General features: G+C 50.4%; 3 protein-coding genes across 5 annotated transcripts; 2 read left to right on the top strand and 1 right to left on the bottom strand.

Moving 5' to 3' along the window:
- Positions 1–1,376: 1,376 nt before the first annotated feature.
- On the bottom strand, positions 1,377–1,978 carry RPS29 (ribosomal protein S29). The gene is made up of 3 exons (XM_062577226.1): positions 1,867–1,978; positions 1,580–1,679; positions 1,377–1,499 (listed from the first exon to the last, which is right to left on the bottom strand). Exons 1-3 carry the CDS (start codon positions 1,926–1,928, stop codon positions 1,491–1,493), a joined length of 171 nt encoding a protein of 56 aa, XP_062433210.1. The 5' UTR covers positions 1,929–1,978; the 3' UTR covers positions 1,377–1,490.
- Positions 1,979–4,271: 2,293 nt separating this feature from the next.
- On the top strand, positions 4,272–13,623 carry LRR1 (leucine rich repeat protein 1). Of its 3 annotated transcripts, none has more exons than XM_062577819.1 (5): positions 4,272–4,495; positions 4,575–4,673; positions 8,432–9,159; positions 11,819–11,985; positions 12,875–13,623. In XM_062577819.1, exons 1-5 carry the CDS (start codon positions 4,307–4,309, stop codon positions 12,901–12,903), a joined length of 1,212 nt encoding a protein of 403 aa, XP_062433803.1. In that variant the 5' UTR covers positions 4,272–4,306; the 3' UTR covers positions 12,904–13,623. The 3 variants fall into 3 exon arrangements, with proteins under 3 accessions (XP_062433803.1, XP_062433802.1, XP_062433801.1); XM_062577818.1 differs by having other exon boundaries at positions 11,819–12,049; XM_062577817.1 differs by lacking the exon at positions 12,875–13,623 and having other exon boundaries at positions 11,819–12,823.
- A 2,640-nt stretch (positions 13,624–16,263) lies between these two features.
- On the top strand, positions 16,264–17,814 carry MGAT2 (alpha-1,6-mannosyl-glycoprotein 2-beta-N-acetylglucosaminyltransferase). Its single transcript, XM_062577001.1, has one exon. It carries the CDS (start codon positions 16,345–16,347, stop codon positions 17,686–17,688), a length of 1,344 nt encoding a protein of 447 aa, XP_062432985.1. The 5' UTR covers positions 16,264–16,344; the 3' UTR covers positions 17,689–17,814.
- The last annotated feature ends 425 nt before the right edge of the window (positions 17,815–18,239 follow it).

Below are 18,239 nucleotides of genomic sequence, written 5' to 3'. Positions count from 1 at the left end.
TTATTTTTTGTTACTTACCAAGTATTGATCAAAGTTTTACAAAATTAGTTGCAAACAATTCCCCTGATGCTGTTACCAGCTGACTGACCACAGCAGCATGCACCTCAGTATAACTTTATCTGGTCAGCTGGGGACAAAAAAAAAGCAGCCAGTCAACCTTCAAGCTGCATCAGCCTAGCATCATCCCCACAGCCCTTCAGTTTGTGCTGTAGACTTACCTCAGATCCCTGCTCAGCAGCTGCACGTCCCCAGAGGTTCCTCACAAAAAGTGTTAAAGCTCACCAGAGGCCAAAAGCTGTGATGTTAAACATCTGCTTGTTCCCAAGGGCCAAGTGCTGAGCACATGCCCACAGCCCCCAGGACCCAGAGACACTCCTCTGTTCCTGTCACTGCAGAAACCTGAACAGGTACCCAGCTATTGCCTTGGATTCAGAGGACAAACAGACAAGCCACCCTTCAGATCAGAGTTAAGTACTCAGAGGATGAGGCTCAGGGTGCAGTATCTTTTACACCTTAGGAGCTTTAGGTGCTTTCCATTAGGTGTTAAAGCTTTCACCTTAGGCTTTAATAGCAGCAAAGAAACACCACAGCCACCAGGCCAGTATGTGAATTTGCTCCCAGTCCCTTCTAAATACTATCCCATCATGCTCAGCTTTTTATTTTTATTCATTAAATAATCCAAGAAGGGTAGAGGGAGAACACTTCAGAAGGTACCAGGTGAGGTGGAAGGTGTTCTTTCAACACATAGCTTTGTCTTGTGTAGGTTTTGAGAATAATACAGTAATATTACATATGGCCCTTAGTTTTCTTCCTTCCACATTTACAGAAAAAGGGGCAATTCCAGCTGCCCAGCATATCACACACTATAGCTCCAGCCCAGGAAACACACTGTCTAAATGCTGCTTCTAGCTCAGCATCTATCTTTTGTTACTCCTGTATTTTATTCAATATTAAGCATAATATTCCTCAAAGCTTTACACATCCTGATTAGATCTTTCAGCACAAAAGAGGGGCTTGGACACAAACCTTAAGCTCTCCACTACAGAGGTACTGTGGCTATATGAAATAGAAAGCTATATAGAACAGAAAATGGAGAAAGTTCCACTGTATTTAAGAACACAAACATTGATTTAACCCAGTGCTGCACTACATCCCCAGGAGGCAGAGAAGTGGGGCAATTAGTAAGGCTTGTATGTCACCAACACACAACCATCAGCACTCCTTCAACTACCAGGCTTTGCACGGGAAAGCTGAGAGCACCACGGCAGGCTCAGTTAGGCCTGCTCACAGCAGCTCCCACCCTCCAGAGCAGCTGGGCAGAGGATGGAAACCTCACAGCCATCAGAACCGTTACAGAAGGGAAACGCACACACGGCAACGGGACACAGAGACCATTTATTGTGTGGCATGATGCTGAAACACTGTGGGTTCCTCGCGGCGGCCCCGGGGAACGGCAGGAGCTGCCAGCGTCAGGCTCATCCCCCCGGCGCTCAGTCCAGCTGCAAGAAAGGGGAGAAGGGCGTGAGGCGACAGCGGAGAAAGGCCACGCCGCCCCTCCCGGCGCCGCGCCGGCGCTCACCTTGATGAAGCCGATGTCCTTCGCGTACTGGCGGAAGCACTGCCGGCACATGTTCAGCCCGTACTTGCGAATGAGGCCGTGTCGGTTGGAGCACACGCGGCTGCGGAGGAGGAAGACAGCGAGAGCGCGTCAGGGCCGTTAATGGCGGCGGCCGCGAAGAAAAGGGGAGAGGAAGGATCCCGCCTGGGGCCCGCTCCCGCCCCGCGTCCCCCCCCACCCCAACCCAACCCCCCTCAGGGCGCGGGAGGGCCCCAGCCGCCGCTCGCAACCGCCACCCGCGCGCTGACCAGGAGCGCGAGCCCTGCCCGAACTTCCTGGGGTGGCTCCAGTAGAGCTGCTGGTGACCCATGCTGCCTGCCCGCCGCGCGCCCAGCCGCCAGAGAAAGATGGCGGCCCGCGCATGCGCTAATCAACCCTGCCCCGCATCCCGGCCTGCACCGCGACGCACCCCACCCCACACACCCTCCCCCCTCAGCCTGCAGAGCCGCGCGTGCGCGGTGCGGCTCCCTCCCCCGCCCCCCCCCGTCCCTCCCCCCCCCCCCCGCGGCGTGACGTCAGCGCGAGCGAGGCTCTAGGCGTCGCGCGGCGGCTGGGCCGGCGCCGGGCGCGGTGGCGCGCGCCTGTAGTCCCAGCTACTCGGGAGGCTGAGCCCGCCGGATCGCTTGAGCCCAGGAGTTCTGGGCTGCAGTGCGCTATGCCGAGCGGGTGTCCGCGCTAAGGCCGGCATCAATATGGTGATCCCCGGGGAGCTCGGGGTCACCAGGTTGCCTAAGGAGGGGTGAACCGGCCCAGGTCGGAAACGGAGCAGGTCAAAACTCCCGTGCCGGTCAGTAGTGGGATCGCGCCTGTGAATAGCCACTGCAGCGTAGCCTGGGCAACACAGAGAGACGCGGGCTCTTTTTGAGCAAAACCCCGACGCCTTTTGCACCCCCGCGCCCCCTTTTGTGTCTCCCCCCCGAACTCCGCATCCGCCGCTGCGGCTACCGCACCGCCTCCCGCAGGTACCGACCGGTACCGACCGCCGGCCCCTGCCGGTACCGCACCGCCTCCCGCCGGCCGCTGCCGGTACCGCACTCTCCTTCGTGTCCGAGGCGCCGCGGCGCATCCACGCACCGCGAGCGAGGCTGCCTTGCGTGAAATACTGCCTTTTTTAAAAAAAAAATTACATAACGAGCATGTCGCCACGAACGAAGAGAGCTGTTTTTCCCCCCAAGTTTTATTCCTGAACTCCCGCGGTTGTCTTTCCTGTTCTGAGCCTCTTCCTGCAACAAGCCGTCGTTCAGCTGCTCCAGTCCCACCATGCCAGGGAAAAGAGGTCCGAGGGAAGGACCGTCTATCACCCCCTCACACCTAAGATGATGCTTTGTCACTGAAACTGTTTGGATGCCGTATCCTGGAAGCCTTTGTAAATGAATACCCCGAAGGATTTCTTATAAACCTCTGTATTACTGTGTTACATACTACAGCTGTACAAACTGCCCAATTTGCCTGTTGTAACAATTGACACCTAAATAACATACGTGCACCCAGTCAGCTCTAGAGACGGTGCTCCCACAGGCCCAGCAGGGCCCGGGGTGTCTGCGTGCTCTCGTTTCCTCCGGGTACATGCTCGACTGCTGTGGGGTGCAAGGGCCTGATGCTGAACTCGGCAGCTCTTCCATGCCCGGCTCGGGAGCTTGGGGCTGGCGTGATGGTACGGTGCCATTCGCCATTTGCTCTGGTGTGGGGTCACACTGTGCAGGGGGGTGTTTTTAAAGGCCACAGTGTGCCGTGTAGCTGCGTGCACTGTAGCACTCACACCCCGCACAGGCTTCTCTGGCATGCTACACCTGCCGCAATGTGTTGTACAGCCATGGTACACCACCCTGGGGGCAACTACACCTGCCCAACTGCCCCCGTCCCCTCACAGCCGCCCCCCGGCTCCCCGTGTCCCTTCACACCTGCCATCCCCCAGCTGCCCCCGTCCCCTCACAGCCGCCCCCCGGCTCCCCGTGTCCCTTCACACCTGCCATCCCCCAGCTGCCCCCGTCCCCTCACAGCCGCCCCCCGGCTCCCCGTGTCCCTTCACACCTGCCATCCCCCAGCTGCCCCCGTCCCCTCACAGCCGCCCCCCGGCTCCCCCTGTCCCTTTACACCTGCCATCCCCCAGCTGCCCCCGTCCCCTCACAGCCGCCCCCCGGCTCCCCGTGTCCCTTCACACCTGCCATCCCCCAGCTGCCCCCGTCCCCTCACAGCCGCCCCCCGGCTCCCCGTGTCCCTTCACACCTGCCCTCCCCCAGCTGCCCCCATCCCCTCACAGCCGCCCCCCGGCTCCCCCTGTCCCTTCACACCTGTCATCCCCCAGTTGCCCCCATCCCCTCACAGCCGCCCCCCGGCTCCCCGCGTCCCCTCGCCCCCCTCGCCGCCCCGCTCCCCGCGCTCCCTCACACCCGCCGCCCCGCCCTTTCCCGCCCCGCAGCCCCCCCCCGCCACCTCCAGGGGGCGCCCCCGCCGCAGGCAGCGGCCGCCGGCCCGCGCGCTGAGGGCCCCGGCGCCGCGGGCTGCCCGCGCGCTGCCTGCGCAGCCGCCGCTCCAGCCTCCCTCCTTTCCCCGACTGCCGCGCGGAGCGGTCAGGCATCGCGGCGGGCGCCTGCGTGCGGCGGCCGTTGGGCGCCGAAGGCCCCGGGGCGGTGTCAGTGCCGGTGCCGCCGCCGCCGCCGCCGCCGCCGCGCGCGCGGGCCGTTGGCGATGCGGCTGCAGTGCGAGGTGGAGGTGGTGAGCCGGCTGCTGCCCAGCTGCGGGCTGCGGGGCCGCGGCCGCGGCACTCGGGCGCTCCTCTCGCTGGGCCGCCAGCCCGGCCGGGCGCGGGGCGGCGGCGGCGGCAGCGTTTACCTCATGGTGTGCACGGCGCGGGACCGGGCCGGCGCGCGATACAAGGTGCGGAGGGGGGTGGGAACGCGGGTTGGGGGGCTCGGCGTCCCGCCGCGGCCCCTCACCGGCCCCTCGTGCCCCGCAGGTGCAGGAGAACATCGAGCGGTTCTTCACGCGGTTCGTGGAGGAGGGCAAGGCCACCGTGCGCCTGCGGGAGCCCGCCGTGGACGTCTGTCTGAGCAAGGTGCGTCCCCCGCGGCCTCCGGTCTTCCCCACAAGCGGTACCGGGTCTCTTCTCAGCAGCCGCCTTCGAGCTGCCGCCGCTGTGGGGTATGAGGTGTGAAGCGGGCTGCCGAAAGGAGCTTAGCTCATTAGGGAGGCTAAGGAAGGGAAGGGAAGGGTGGTAGAGGGAAGTTTACATTTTGTACAAGGAAAGCTGAGCCCAGCTGCTTTGATAGGATGCATCGTGGTTTTCACTTCTTTCACATTCTTCTGCCTTTCCAATTTGAAGAAAAAAATAACTTTTTCATCTGTCCGATCCTCCATATCTTTAGCTGTAAGCCCTACATAACAAATCTTTGTAAAACTATTCTCCTATACACCCAGTGTGGGGTTCAAAGCTAGAAATGTATGGTACAGAACAGCAGTACTATCACTGTCTTGGTTTAATGCTTAGCTAACAGTAGAGGTCACCAATGTGTTCATTTGCAGCTGACAGGAAATATTTGAATGTTGTTAATGTATAAAGATGCTTTTTATTTGTTCTCAATTCACCAAAAAAAGCCACACATTGGTGTTCAATTTTTATGTTGTTTTTTTTTCTGTGCCTTTTCCAATAATCTTTTGCAACCTTGTTATAAGAAAGGAAAGTAGGACTGCTTTTCTGCAAGTTTAGAGTTAGGCTGTATAAATTACACTAATTTTTTTGTTTGGGAAATCATTTTGATTTTCTGTCATGACTATGATTCTTTGATCTGAAGGATATTTTGTGATAATTTCAATGATGTCATACCAAGTAGCTGTAATCTTGAATGATTAAGCATATTCTTCTAAAGGCGGTTTGAGATTGTTTTCTCAAAGAGCCTGTCTGAGGGGAAATGCAAAAGATGTGTCTCAACTGCAGTTGCAACAGGCACTGACGACAGTCTTTCCACATTGGAAGAGAACTCAGGGCAGGTTACAAGATCTGCTTGAGAAATAAGGTAAATGAATCAGTACTTAGGACTGTGACCTTCTGAAAAGAAAAACATGACCTGATAGAAAAAAGAAAAGCACTTATTTTATTGGTAATAAAAGCAGTGTCTGGATATAATGTGGTAGTCTGAGATTTGGCAGAATCTGGCATGATGTCATGATCTGGAAAAGTCTTGTCTCTATGAGAAGGAAGGCTATGGTAGGAAGTGGCCTTAAATTGATGAAACGAGTGGTTCACATTATAGACTTAAATATAAAAGCAGCAATGTGTTTCTAAATTCAGTTTAATTAACTTTGTCTTGGAAGAAGCAAATGTACTCTGTATCTTGCAGAAAAAAATCACAGGCGTTGCGTTAGATCCAGAATACGTTATTGTTTTAGGTTCTTTCAGCATTTCTGAAGAGGGGGAAGCCAAAAGTTGGACTTTGAACAAACTGTTGTGAAGAGCATACTAGCATTATTCTCAGTAGACTCTAGTAAAACAGGAGTTAGAGTTTTGACCTTCTATAAAGCTGTTTAGAGTTCTTACAAAGAAGCCATATTAGCTGCTTTGTGAGTACAGGCTCACCCTCATACTGTAAAGCTCCATAAAAAATTACTAAATTCTTCAAAAGCCAGTGATGCTCTTTAACTCTCCAAAAACTGAAATCAGAGTTCAAGATGATTGGTAATTTTTATTTGTCATTTCTGCTAGTCTCATAATTTCATTATAGAAGGGTATCTAAAATCTCAAAGAGATTGAAAAAAGCTTTGTAGAAAAGAAATACTCAGATATCACTATGTTGGTTGTGTGCAACTAACATGCAAAACTCCACTCTTAGTAGTCTGCCAGGTAGTGTGCATTTGCTGCATTCAGCCACATCAGAAATTAAGTTAAGAAATGCTGCTCTAAAACATTTAATGCCAGAGCTAAAATAATACTCACTGCGGTTTTTTTCCCCTTTAGCAGGCCTGTACCTGCTGCATGTCGTGCAAGGCCTGTTAAGTCCCTGCAATGTCCAATTGCCCTGTCATCCTTCATTTAACTCTGAAACAGGAGACTTGTAAGGCATCAACGCGTATTAACTTATTTTCGCAGCATCTTTGTTGTTGTTGAGATGCCAGAGTAGTGGCAGGAAATTCTTTCATAAGCATTTCCAACTAATTCTTCGCCTTTTTTGTAGGTGCACCCTGGTAATTTTTGAACATATTCTCATGGATTTCCAGATATATTTTCTTTGCTATAGGTATTGCAGAGAAAATTTGCCTTAAGGCTCCAGAATACAAAGTAGTCCTATCTTAAAAAGACATAAATAGTGAAAACTTATCTTAGAGATTTTTGTCTCCAAAAACAGGTTTCTGTTGTGTCTCGCACTCTGAGAGCAGAGAAATAGTGCCTGTAACTTCAGTTCTAGCATCCTGTTATCCTTTCTACTTGGTCTTTACAGATCTTTTTGCCCCTCATGTTCAAATTTATTTAGCTGCTTTTGCCCTTGGAAAGGTGCGGAAATCTGCCTGTAGCTGGGAGGAGTCCCATAGCTAAGTGTTTTAGTGTAGTTTGGCTGACATATTGAACCTTGATAAGAACAAGGTGTAATTTCTGTATCTCTGGAAGATATCACATCAGGAGTTAGGGAACAGAGGTGCGTGGGATGATTAAGAAGGCTAGTCATTAGGTTAGCCATGCAGTCAAATATGTTTGACCTTCATTGTCTTTATTTACATTGCATTAGCATCTAGAAATCTCCAAGATCATTGTGTACTGTGCTAGGCACCTCCAGTGTATTACGTGAGCTAGTTTTGCACCCTGTGGAATTTGGTATAGACAAATACAGTCAGGAGAAGGGTTGTCTTTTAGGTGCAGCAGTGGGTGTCATCAGGTTTTGGGCAAGCCTATTCAGGAAAACCTCCTGACTCTCAGCACTGTGCCAAAACTCCAAGAATTTTTTTTTTCCTGCACTGAGGGATCAATTTTAGTTGTATGGATATATTCTGCTTTTTATTTCAAAATTTCCTTATAGTTTCATGTCTGTCAGTTGCCAGTTGGAGTAGATACTTATTGGGAAATTTTAAAATTTTAAAGAGAAATATTTGGTCACCTTGCTGTTCCTAAACTTAATTATATCAGTACAGCAAATGTAACACAGCTTTGCTTGATCTTTATTTAAAATAGAAGTCATCTGCTCTTTCATTAATTTGACTGTCTTTTCTGCCATTATACTGTGTCTTGTCTAAAGCAAAGTTGGTCACAGAATGACTGAAAATAATTATCCTCCTCTTTGGGGCTGGCACAACCAGACAGTGCTTCATGTGACCAGAAGCACTTCCTTAACCTGCCTTAAAGCTTTCCACCTATTTTACATGCAAATTCAAACCAGATCCCATGCTTTTCCTTCCTAGCAGCTTTCAGAAATGATTGCCTCAAACTTTAGATCTGTGCCTTCTCGGCGTGTGTTTCTGTAAGCTGTTGCTTTATCGTGTTGTAGTTTGGAAAGATTGCAGTGCATCAGACTTTTTTCAGTACTTTATTTTCAGCAATTAACTCTGCGCTTTGTTCCTTTTCTGAGTAATGCAGTGCAGCTCATCTGATCTAGGTCATTCAAAGAGCTTATTCAAATGAACTCATTCAAATTGCATATCATTTGTTCTTAAATACCATAAATGGCATATCAACCAAGTAAGCCTGAATTATGCTTCCCTTTCCCATTTCATTGCCCTTCTGACTCAGTATTTCATGATACATATATGGTACAAAATAGTTCAGAAAGTGTTACAATAAATCTAAGAATAATGAACTCTAATTTTACATTTGTTGGGGTTTTTTTGTAGGCAAATGCCAGCAATTTAAAGAATTTCCTTTCAGCTGTGAGACTGGCTCACCAAGGTACTGACATTGGAGCGCTCCCCCTGTCAGCTCTGGTACCAGCGAAGACCTCAGAAGTTGAAAAACCTAAAACAAAGATGATCATAACATCGAGAAGGGACTATCCTCTCACCAAAAACTTTCCTTATTCCCTAGAACATCTCCAAGCCTCATACTGCAAGCTTGCTCGAATTGACACACGTGTACTTTGTTTAAAGAAACTCAGAAAACTAGACTTGAGTCATAATCATATTAAGCAATTGCCAGCTACTATTGGTGACCTGATCTGTCTTCAGGAGCTTAATTTACACAACAATCACCTGGAGTCATTCAGTGTTGCTCTGTGCAACTCCACCCTTCAGAAATCTCTTCAGTTCTTGGACCTCAGCCAAAACAAAATTAAAGCACTTCCAATTCAGTTTTGCCAGCTGCAAGAACTTGTTAATTTAAAGCTTGATGACAATGAGTTGATTAGGTTGCCATTCAAGATGGGCCAGTTACGTCACCTACGCTTCCTTTCAGCTGCTCGAAACAAACTTCCTTTTTTGCCCAGTGACTTTAGGAAACTCTCTCTTGAGAACCTGGATCTCTTTGGAAATCCTTTTGAACAGTCTAATCCACTTGTTCCCAGCATACAACTGAAAATACCATTGACTTTATTAGAATGTGCTGCAAGGGCAACTGTAAATTACAGGTAAGAGTATTATGGTTGGTACATACGTCATTTGCTCCATTTCAAACCTGTCAACTCCAAACTTTCCGGATTTGTTTTTTCCTGTTTATGGCAATTGTCCTTCATGTATTATAAACTATATTATACTATAGTATATACTATATATAAACTATATTATAATATGCTTGAATTGCACTTTTAAATTCCTCTCTTGATTATACAAGATAAAGCAGGTTCTTGTAGTAACTTGGTGATTTTGGGAGTGTTTAGGGAAATATTATAGTTCACAAAATAGAGAGTACCACGACAGAATATTTTTGCCCAGCCATGGAAAAGAGAACCTGTTTCTGTGACACTGAACCACTTTCAGAATTTTATATGTAGGTACTTAGGTTATAGTGGATTTTGTGATACAGATCATAATTTGTATTGGGCCTTTGCCTGGAGATTCATGCTGTCCCTCATCTTGTGTTTGCATTAGAGCACACTGGACTGAAAAATCTGTTAGCCTGCAGCTAACCTTTCACATGTGAAAACAGTGTGTTGGCAAAAGGTTACCTTCCACAGGACAGCTTCTAGTTGCAGACATTGTCTAGTCTGCCCCTGCTTTTAATGGCACCTTACACAAGCTGAGCAGTGTTAGAAAGATACTATGAGGGGCTTCTCAAAGGGGGAGCATCGTGCTGCAGTTGGCATTACTTAGGGCAGGTTTCTCATTACTTAAGGTTTGCTTGAACTGCTAGTTTCCTCCTATGTAAGGTATGGGTATTTTGGTTTATGCAGAGAAGCCCAGTTTTGAGGTAGTTTTAAAATTACTGACATCTCTTGCTTTGCCAAATAAGCTATATCCTTGCCAGGCTGCTGCTTATCTGGTTTTCTCCCCTCTCCTTCCCCCACATCACTTGCATAGCTTTGCCTACATGCCACTGCCTGTGATTTTCTAGTACCATCTGGTTGTACTCCCACACTGTTTTCCTGGGTGAAAAGGAAAAGAAAAGATGGAAAAGAGTCATGGATACAAAAAGGGAGTGAGAGACAGACTTGATGTTCTCACAATCTATGTTCCTTGCCTATTCCTGCCTTAGAGATGGGGAGAGCCCCAGGATCCTGGGTTAATGGTTAATTGCTCGGAAGTTCATGTTAAAGGTGTCTACAGGCATGTGGGGCACACCCTGGAAATAAGCTGAGCGAGCTGGTTCTTATCTTCTCCACTTCTGACCCAGCTGAGTTTAATACAGAGTGATAATCAAAATTCGTATGCCTCCTTTCCAGTCTTTAATATAAATTGCAGTGGTTCTGATACAAATATGATCAGAGTGCCTGTTTTTCTAGAGAATATAATGCCTCCCCACTGATCGGATTTTGGTGCTCAGTTACTTTACCAGAGGATCTGATGATACCTAGTCATTAACCTAGCCCTGGACCCCAGTATAGCAAGTGTTGTTAAAAAAATAAATAAAAAAAACCCCACCCCACCATGCAGAATGAAAAAGGTGCTCTGCTCCAAGAGTCCCTGTAAGACAAGGGATCTTGCCCACCGCTCTGTGATCATAAGGAAACAGCACTGGTCAGAGGAGTCTTCGCTCTCCAGCAGCCTCATTGTTGCTGAGGTTTCCAAAGGTGTTACAGCACAGGAGCATTTGAGAGGGTAAGGAGGGCAGTTTTGTGCATTCATTCCAGTGGCTTGTCAGATGCAGGGGACTCGCTAAGCATAACTGATTACCTTAAAAAGAATCAAAAACTAGGCACCAGAAGTTGGCAACGGTAAGTAATAGAAGTGACAATAGCTTATAAAAGCCTGGAGAAAGAAAGGAAATAGAAGGCTGGATCACACAATAAAAGCAAATGTTTGGAAAATAATCTTCATGGGGTATTTTGGGCAAGTTCAAGGGCTGTGATTGTGTTTGTCGTGACCAGAAAAAAAGATGTCTTGGAACAGGTGGAGAGGAAAAATCCACAGGTGTCTTAGCTATGTGAAAGATAGTGTGTAGAAAGAATGAGGAATATTTTAAGTGTAGCCTGGATATGAATTAGTGAGACCTATTTGGTGAGTCTTGAGTGACAGTCCATATTTTAAAAGAAAGTTAACTGTACAGAATAGATCAGGGAAATTCTTTATTTTATACCCTAAACACAATGCTGTGCATCTGTGATTTTTTTTTTTAAGTGGTTTCTTTGTTCTTGTCATGAAATTTCATTCCTGGTGTGATGGAGGAGAAGATAGATATGTTAACAGAGAACCTTAATTTGTTGTCTGTGATGTAACACTACTGTAGAAAGACTAATTTTTATTGCCAGTTCACTCTTCAGATACAGTGTATTTATGATACTACCGCTTATTCATTTTAGAGAGTGCAGAGTAGATTGTGGGTACCTCAGCAGGCCAGGGTGAAACACAACAACCTCCCTGGTTCTTGTTACGATGTCTTCTGGAGGTCAGATTCTTGTTGCTTCTTGGTTAGTAATGTGCTTGTGTAGTTTTTGTGGACATCCTGAAAAATGGCATTTTAATTTCTAACTAGTTTGATATTGCTAGTGCCAAAATTTCAGTTTTGCCTTTTTACATGATCTTGAAACGACATTTTTTTCCCCCTCGACTAGTGCATATGGCATGTCACAATGTTTGACTAAAATCAGTTAATTTTGTAGTGAATTCATGCTTGCTTCTCTTGTTCAACAGAATCCCTTATGGTTGTCATCTCCTTCCTTCTCACCTTTGTGAAGATCTGCAAGTGGCTAAAACATGCCAGTGTGGAAGTGCCTGTCTAAGCAGCTTCATTCAAATCACAATGACCATGAATCTGCATCACGTAGCTCACACTGTGGTCCTTGTGGATAACATGGGAGGTACAGAAGCACCCATAATCTGCTACTTCTGTTCTCTAGACTGCTATTCCCAGTTCTTAGACAGGTACCTGCAAGGTAATGGGTGACCACTAACAAGTGCAAAAGCTCTACTGGAAGTTCTGTCCAGTGATGGAGTCTGAAATCATTTTGTGTTTTGTTACCTACCTGTGCTATTGTGAAACAGAGAGCTGTCATAGAGCATTTGCTACCGATAGCAAATGTCAGTCTTAACAGTGGGGAGGTATTGTGAGCCTGATGTGATGGTCTGACTGTTTCTCTATAACTAGTATCTTGTTGGAATAAAAAATGGTTCTTAGCTAGAATGAATCTTCCTTAGAATTTATTTTGCTTTCTTTTTCCTATAACTATGACTTTGTTCAAAGGATCATGACAGTTTTCTTTGTTTTATGGAGCAAGTGGTTTCTCCTTCCCAAAAGGAAGGTGGGTGAATTTTTATTTCCTAGCATAGATCATACTTCCTTGCTTACTATTCACTTGAAGCTATGAACTCTGCCTACAGAAGAGGATTACATTGACTTTATCACTGGACTGGAATCTTCCCAGGTTGTTCTACTCTACAGCAACTTGGTAGGCTGCTCTGAGAAGAAATTACGGTGTCAGTAGTTCAAAACTGGCCATGCTATTCAGGTGCTCTTTTTTTAAGTTGTGTATAACATTTCCCTTCAAGCAGGGCCAGCATTGTTTTTGTTTTGTATCTCTCTGTTATATGAGAATTATCTTTTCTAAATATGTGGTCTGAACTTTGTTTCTGAACTCACATTTTAAAGATTCTTGAATTATTCACTGCGTCAGTTTATTAAATTTTGAAACCCTTAAATGTTTATGTGAATTGTTTTCTCTAATGGATGTCTTATTTGGTGTATTCTAGGAGTTAGCTCCAGGCCTTTGTCCTGGTGAAGATACTGAAATACTTAGCATATCCGCACCCTTGTTTCCCAGTCTTGTCAGCTGGTCCATGGCTGAAGTATAGAAACAGCACGGGACAAACACTGTATGTAGAACAAAAATCTTTAGGCATCCTATGCACTGGAACATGTGATAGCTTGGAGAAGGCACATAATACTGGTTTCTGAAGCAGCGCTGACCGCCCAGGAATGAGTTACACATCTTGCATCTCTTCAAGTCCTGGAAAAATATACCACTGTTGTTTTCCCATTTAAACTACAGGTAATTGCAAGACATCTGTAGCTACTGAGTGCAAATCTAGATCAGACAGGGCTTCAGATTACAACTAAATGTAACGTACAGAGTGAGGAGCAGTCTGAAAGCAGGCTGCTGAATGCACAGTACAAAGACTATACAAACTTGCAGGTATCACTTAACATCTATTGGAACATGATCTTCTCTTTAATTCTACAAATCGTCAATCTGAAATTCTTCATGATCCAAACACTCACAGCGGAAAGAAATACTGAAGCAAGCTTACTGAAGGGCTTCACTCTGAAAGAAAATCATTGGCTGTGGCAAGGCCAAGAGACACTCTTCTTGAGGAAGAAGAACCTTCCATGTTATTCTAGAAATACTGAGTGTCATTAAAACTGCTTTTGAATGTCAAAATAACTTGATCCTGTTCTTTTCATGCAGGATTTATAAAGCATTAAAGTACCTTTTAAGTAACTGAAGGAAGATTTGGGTTAATCTTTTTTTTTTTATGTTTTTCCTCAACTACATAAAATTTGTGAAGCAAAAAAAGCCAACTACACCCATTTACCTCAACACTAATCTTCTGAAAGTGTTATAGAACTAAACCTAGATGATTTTAAATATCCATATGGTGATTCTGTTGTAAAGTGAGAGAATTCCTGTCCTGGTTGCAGCAGCCTGAAGATTACTCATTTGGAAAAAATACCCCTTAAGTGGAGTGCATGATTAAGAGGAGAGAAGCAGTGTAGACAGCAGCTTGGCCTCCTGTGGGACTCGCGAGGAATTTTACAGTCCCAGGCGGAGGTGTTCTAGTTGCTGAGCACCTTCCGGAGGCAGATTCTGTGCACCTGCGCAGCCAAGTACATGAGCGGTTAGATAGAGTTAGGGAGAGCATGGGCTGAGGCCCCATCCAAGGCCTGTTGCGCGCAGAGCAGTAATCAGCTGGGGTGGAGGCGGAGGTTAGAGGCCAATGTGAAGAGGAATAGCATAGAGTTTATAATGAAAAACAGGCTGTAAACTGTAGGAAAGGGATTTTTGTCTGGGAATATCTTGCTTCTGCTCATACTGCTGCTTTTTTTTTTTCTTCCATGTGTGGACACTGGGATGCAATTATCTCTGAAGCAGATTTCTTTGTCAGAACTGACTTGGCATCCTGTAATCCCGTGAAACTACAGCGTTGATGCAGTAAAGTGCTGGAGTCCTTTTCTGCAGAGGTTCTTCCCCAGCATCTACTGCTTTAGTATCCCAGTGCCTTCTAGCAATGCAGCTGGTGGGCTGTGATCTCTCCCCACAGGGGTCAAATATGCAGAGGAGCTATTCATGCTCCTCATTTCCCTACCTTTCAAGAAAAGAGGAGGGAAAGGGAAGTCGTACAGCCAAGAGTAGGAGTTGGAGAGGTTTATGATGCCCCTTCTTTCCTATGGGTATCCGTTCCAGCCAAGTTAGCTTTTGAAATGCCGGTGGTCCTGGCAAACAGGATTTATCGCTGCTGCAAAACATCTGTGTCAGTAGAGTGAAGTTCTCTGGCCTTGGCTTTATCTCGGAGGTAGCAAGGTGCCGAGGGTCCCTGCTGGGCGCTCCCCCCGCCGTGTCCTGCACCCTCGTCATCCAGCCGGGAGGTGGCGAAGCAGCCGAGAGCTGGAGCAGTTCCTCCAAGTTAGACCAAGCTAAAGCACTACTTCCAGAAGAAGCGCGAGCGAGGAGCGTTGCTGCAGGAGCCCTCCTCCTTCTGAGCCGTGTGGAGGAGCATCGTCTCCAGCTGCTTCCCTTGGCTTGCCAGCGCGACATCAGTGGCGGCGCTGAGGCCCAACTTCGGTCAGCTCTGCAGCTCTGCGCCGCGTTTACTGGGGCGGGCGGCCAGCTCGCGTGTGCGGAAGCAGCTCCAAGAGCAGTTAGAGATGGCGAAAGAAGAGCGCGGTTTGGTTATCTTACATGTCATTAAAAACATCCTACGCGTGGAAGTTTCCCGCCAGTCCCTTTTGTTAGTGTTGTGCCCAAGAAGTTCACGGGTTGCCTTTGACTTTGCGCAGGCAAATGCTGCAGGGCTTATTCCCATTTGATGAAAACAGCGGACGAGCTCTCGCAGTGAATTTAAGTAAAGGGCGCTCCGCCTAATGTGAGATGCTTTTTAAATGCAGTTGAAACATGTATTTGTTAGTCTTGTCCAGGCTGAAGGGGGGACTGGGAACAGTCCTTGATGGCAGATTTTAGTTTGCGGTTTCTGAATGCTACCGTAAACAGGACTAGGGGCAGATTAGAGGATTCTCCTCCTTTTACTTGGCTTATCCCCACAACGCCCGTGTAAGACAGGGGCGTTCTGTTGTGCCCAGCGAGGCCACGTTTCAATTCCCGGTCCTGCCCAGGCTTGTGCAAGGCACTGCACCCGGCTGTCGAGTGCCAGGCGACCTTCTCTGGGAAAGAAATATTTACAGTTATGGAAATGAGCAGCGATGTTAAAACTACCCCCAAACTTTTCTTTAAAAAAGCCTCAAACCGACACGTATTGGTGCCGGCGTGAACAGCACAGCCCCGCAGAGGCGGGGTAGCGCCAGCCTGCTGGGAGCAGTGAATCGGGGCCGCGACGGGAGACGCGTCCGCCCGCCGCGCGGTCTTTCGCTTCCCTTGCTCGCGGCCGGGGCCCGGTTTGACGGTCGCCAAGAACAGGCAGCGAGGCAGGAGGGGCCGCGGCCGCCCCCACGCCGCGGCCACCCGCGCCGGGCGGATCGCGCCGCGTCGCGCGGTGAGGCGCAGCCCGGAAGGACGTTGCCGAGGTTCCTGCGCTCGGGGCAGCCCCGGCCGCAGCGCTCAGACCCGCCCCGGGCGCGGGAGGGGGGGGGCGTGGCCGGGCGACACGCGTGGGGCGGGCGGGGGGGGGGAGGAGCGCGGCGGCAGCTCATCATGCTGCGCCCGGCGGGCGGGCGGGGGGCGGGGCGGCGGGCGCGAGTGGCGGGGCGGGCGGCCAATGGGGCGGCGGCGGCGGTGCGGGCGGCCAATGGCGTGAGGGAACGTGTGCGCGGCGCGCGGGGCGCGGGGCGCGGGGCGGGGCGGCGGCGTCGCGCGCCGTGACAGCGCGAGCGCCTCAGCGGAGCCGGGAGCGGCGGCGGCGGCGGCGGCCGGGCCGGGCCGCGCCGGTGCCTCCGCCGCCATGAGCTAGGCGCGGCGGGGCGAGGGCCGCCGCCGGCGGTGGCGGGGACCATGAGGCTCCGCGTCTACAAGCGCAAAGTCTTCCTGCTGGCGCTGGCGCTGGCCGCCTGCGCCCTGGCGCTCTGGGGCACCAACGGCCGCGGGCGGCGGCGGCGCGAGGCGGCGCGCGGAGGCGGCGGCGGCGGCACCGCCGAACCGCCGCGGCCCCGCGGCGCCAGCGAGGCGCCGCCGCCGCCGCCCGCCGCCAGCGCCCGCCGCCCCGCCGCCAACGCCTCGACGGCGGCGCCGGCGGCCGCCAACGACACGCTGCGCTACCGCTCGCTCGTCTACCGGCTCAACTTCGACCAGCCGGTGCGCAACGCGGGCCGCTTCCCGCCGCGCGCCGCCGCCGCCGCCGACGTGGTGCTGGTGGTGCAGGTGCACGACCGCGCCGAGCACCTGCGGCTGCTGCTGGCGTCGCTGCGGCGGGCGGCGGGCGTGGAGAACGTGCTGCTCGTGCTCAGCCACGACCTCTGGGCCGAGGAGCTCAACCGCCTGGCGGCCCAGGTGGACTTCTGCCCCGTGCTGCAGGTCTTCTTCCCCTTCAGCATCCAGCTCTACCCCCGCGAGTTCCCCGGGCACGACCCCCGCGACTGCCCCCGCGACGTCAGCAAGGCGGCGGCGCTGCGCCTCGGCTGCATCAACGCCGAGTACCCCGACTCCTTCGGGCACTACCGCGAGGCCCGCTTCTCGCAGACCAAGCACCACTGGTGGTGGAAGCTGCACTTCGTCTGGGAGCGGGTGCGGGCGCTGCGGGAGCACGCCGGGCCCGTGCTCTTCCTGGAGGAGGACCACTACCTGGCCCCCGACTTCTACCACGTCCTCAAAAAGCTGTGGGCCCTGCGCGGGCAGGAGTGCCCCGAGTGCCAGATCGTGTCCCTGGGCAGCTACAGCCTCGTGCGCGGCGGCTTCGCCGGCCGGGCCGACAAGGTGGAGATGAAGACGTGGAAGTCCACCGAGCACAACATGGGCATGGCCTTCGGCAGAGACACCTACCAGCAGCTCATCGAGTGCACGGACGCCTTCTGCACTTACGATGACTATAACTGGGACTGGACTCTGCAGCATTTGACTGTCTCTTGTCTTCCAAAGTTCTGGAAGGTGCTAGTACCCGAAATCCCCAGGATTTTCCATACTGGGGACTGTGGCATGCACCACAAGAAATCCTGCAGGCCGTCCACCCAGAGTGCCAAAATCGACTCGCTCTTGAACAGCAACCAACAGTACCTGTTCCCCGAAACGATGAGTGTCAGTAAAAGGTACTCTATGGCACCCCTTTCCCCTCATGTGAAAAACGGAGGGTGGGGAGATATTAGGGACCACGAACTCTGTAAAAGTTACCGCAGACTTCAGTGAGGAGCGTTCTGGCAGCCTTTTTCTTTTTGAGTTGTTCCATACTGTCTTTTACAGACATTCACATGTATAAAAGCATTTATGAATTGGTTTCTGCTTTAATATGAATAAACATTCTTGTAAAAGGTGTCCCAAAATAGTAATCGTTCATGTTCGGCAACTAAGTCTTTCCAAGGGGCTACTTTCTGCTGCTCGGTCACTCAAAGCAGTATTTAAACCTATATGCAAAAAGTGACCGTTGCTGTGTTTACTGGGAAGACGAGGAGGAGAGAGAATGTTTATTTAAGTGCATCTTTTTTGGTGCTTGCAGCAGTTTTTTCCCCTTCCTCTCCAACGTTTCCTCAGCGCAGCGTGAGGCGGTGACGCCTGGAGACCCGTGCTGGGGACGGGGAGGAGGGAGGGGAAGGAGCTTCACTCGACTCCGGCCGGGGACGCGGGCCCGGCCGCCGGAATAGCCGGGCGCCGCCGCGGTCATGGGGAGCCCTCGCTGTTCCGGGGCTCTCCCGCCCGGAGTTGCTTGATACTCGGTACCTGCATTCTGTTTTATTTGCTAT

Source organism: Rhea pennata, chromosome 5 (genome assembly GCF_028389875.1).
Source record: "Rhea pennata isolate bPtePen1 chromosome 5, bPtePen1.pri, whole genome shotgun sequence".
Taxonomy (NCBI): domain Eukaryota; kingdom Metazoa; phylum Chordata; class Aves; order Rheiformes; family Rheidae; genus Rhea; species Rhea pennata.
Note: the sequence above shows the minus strand (reverse complement) of the source record. Positions and strands in the feature narration are given on the sequence as shown.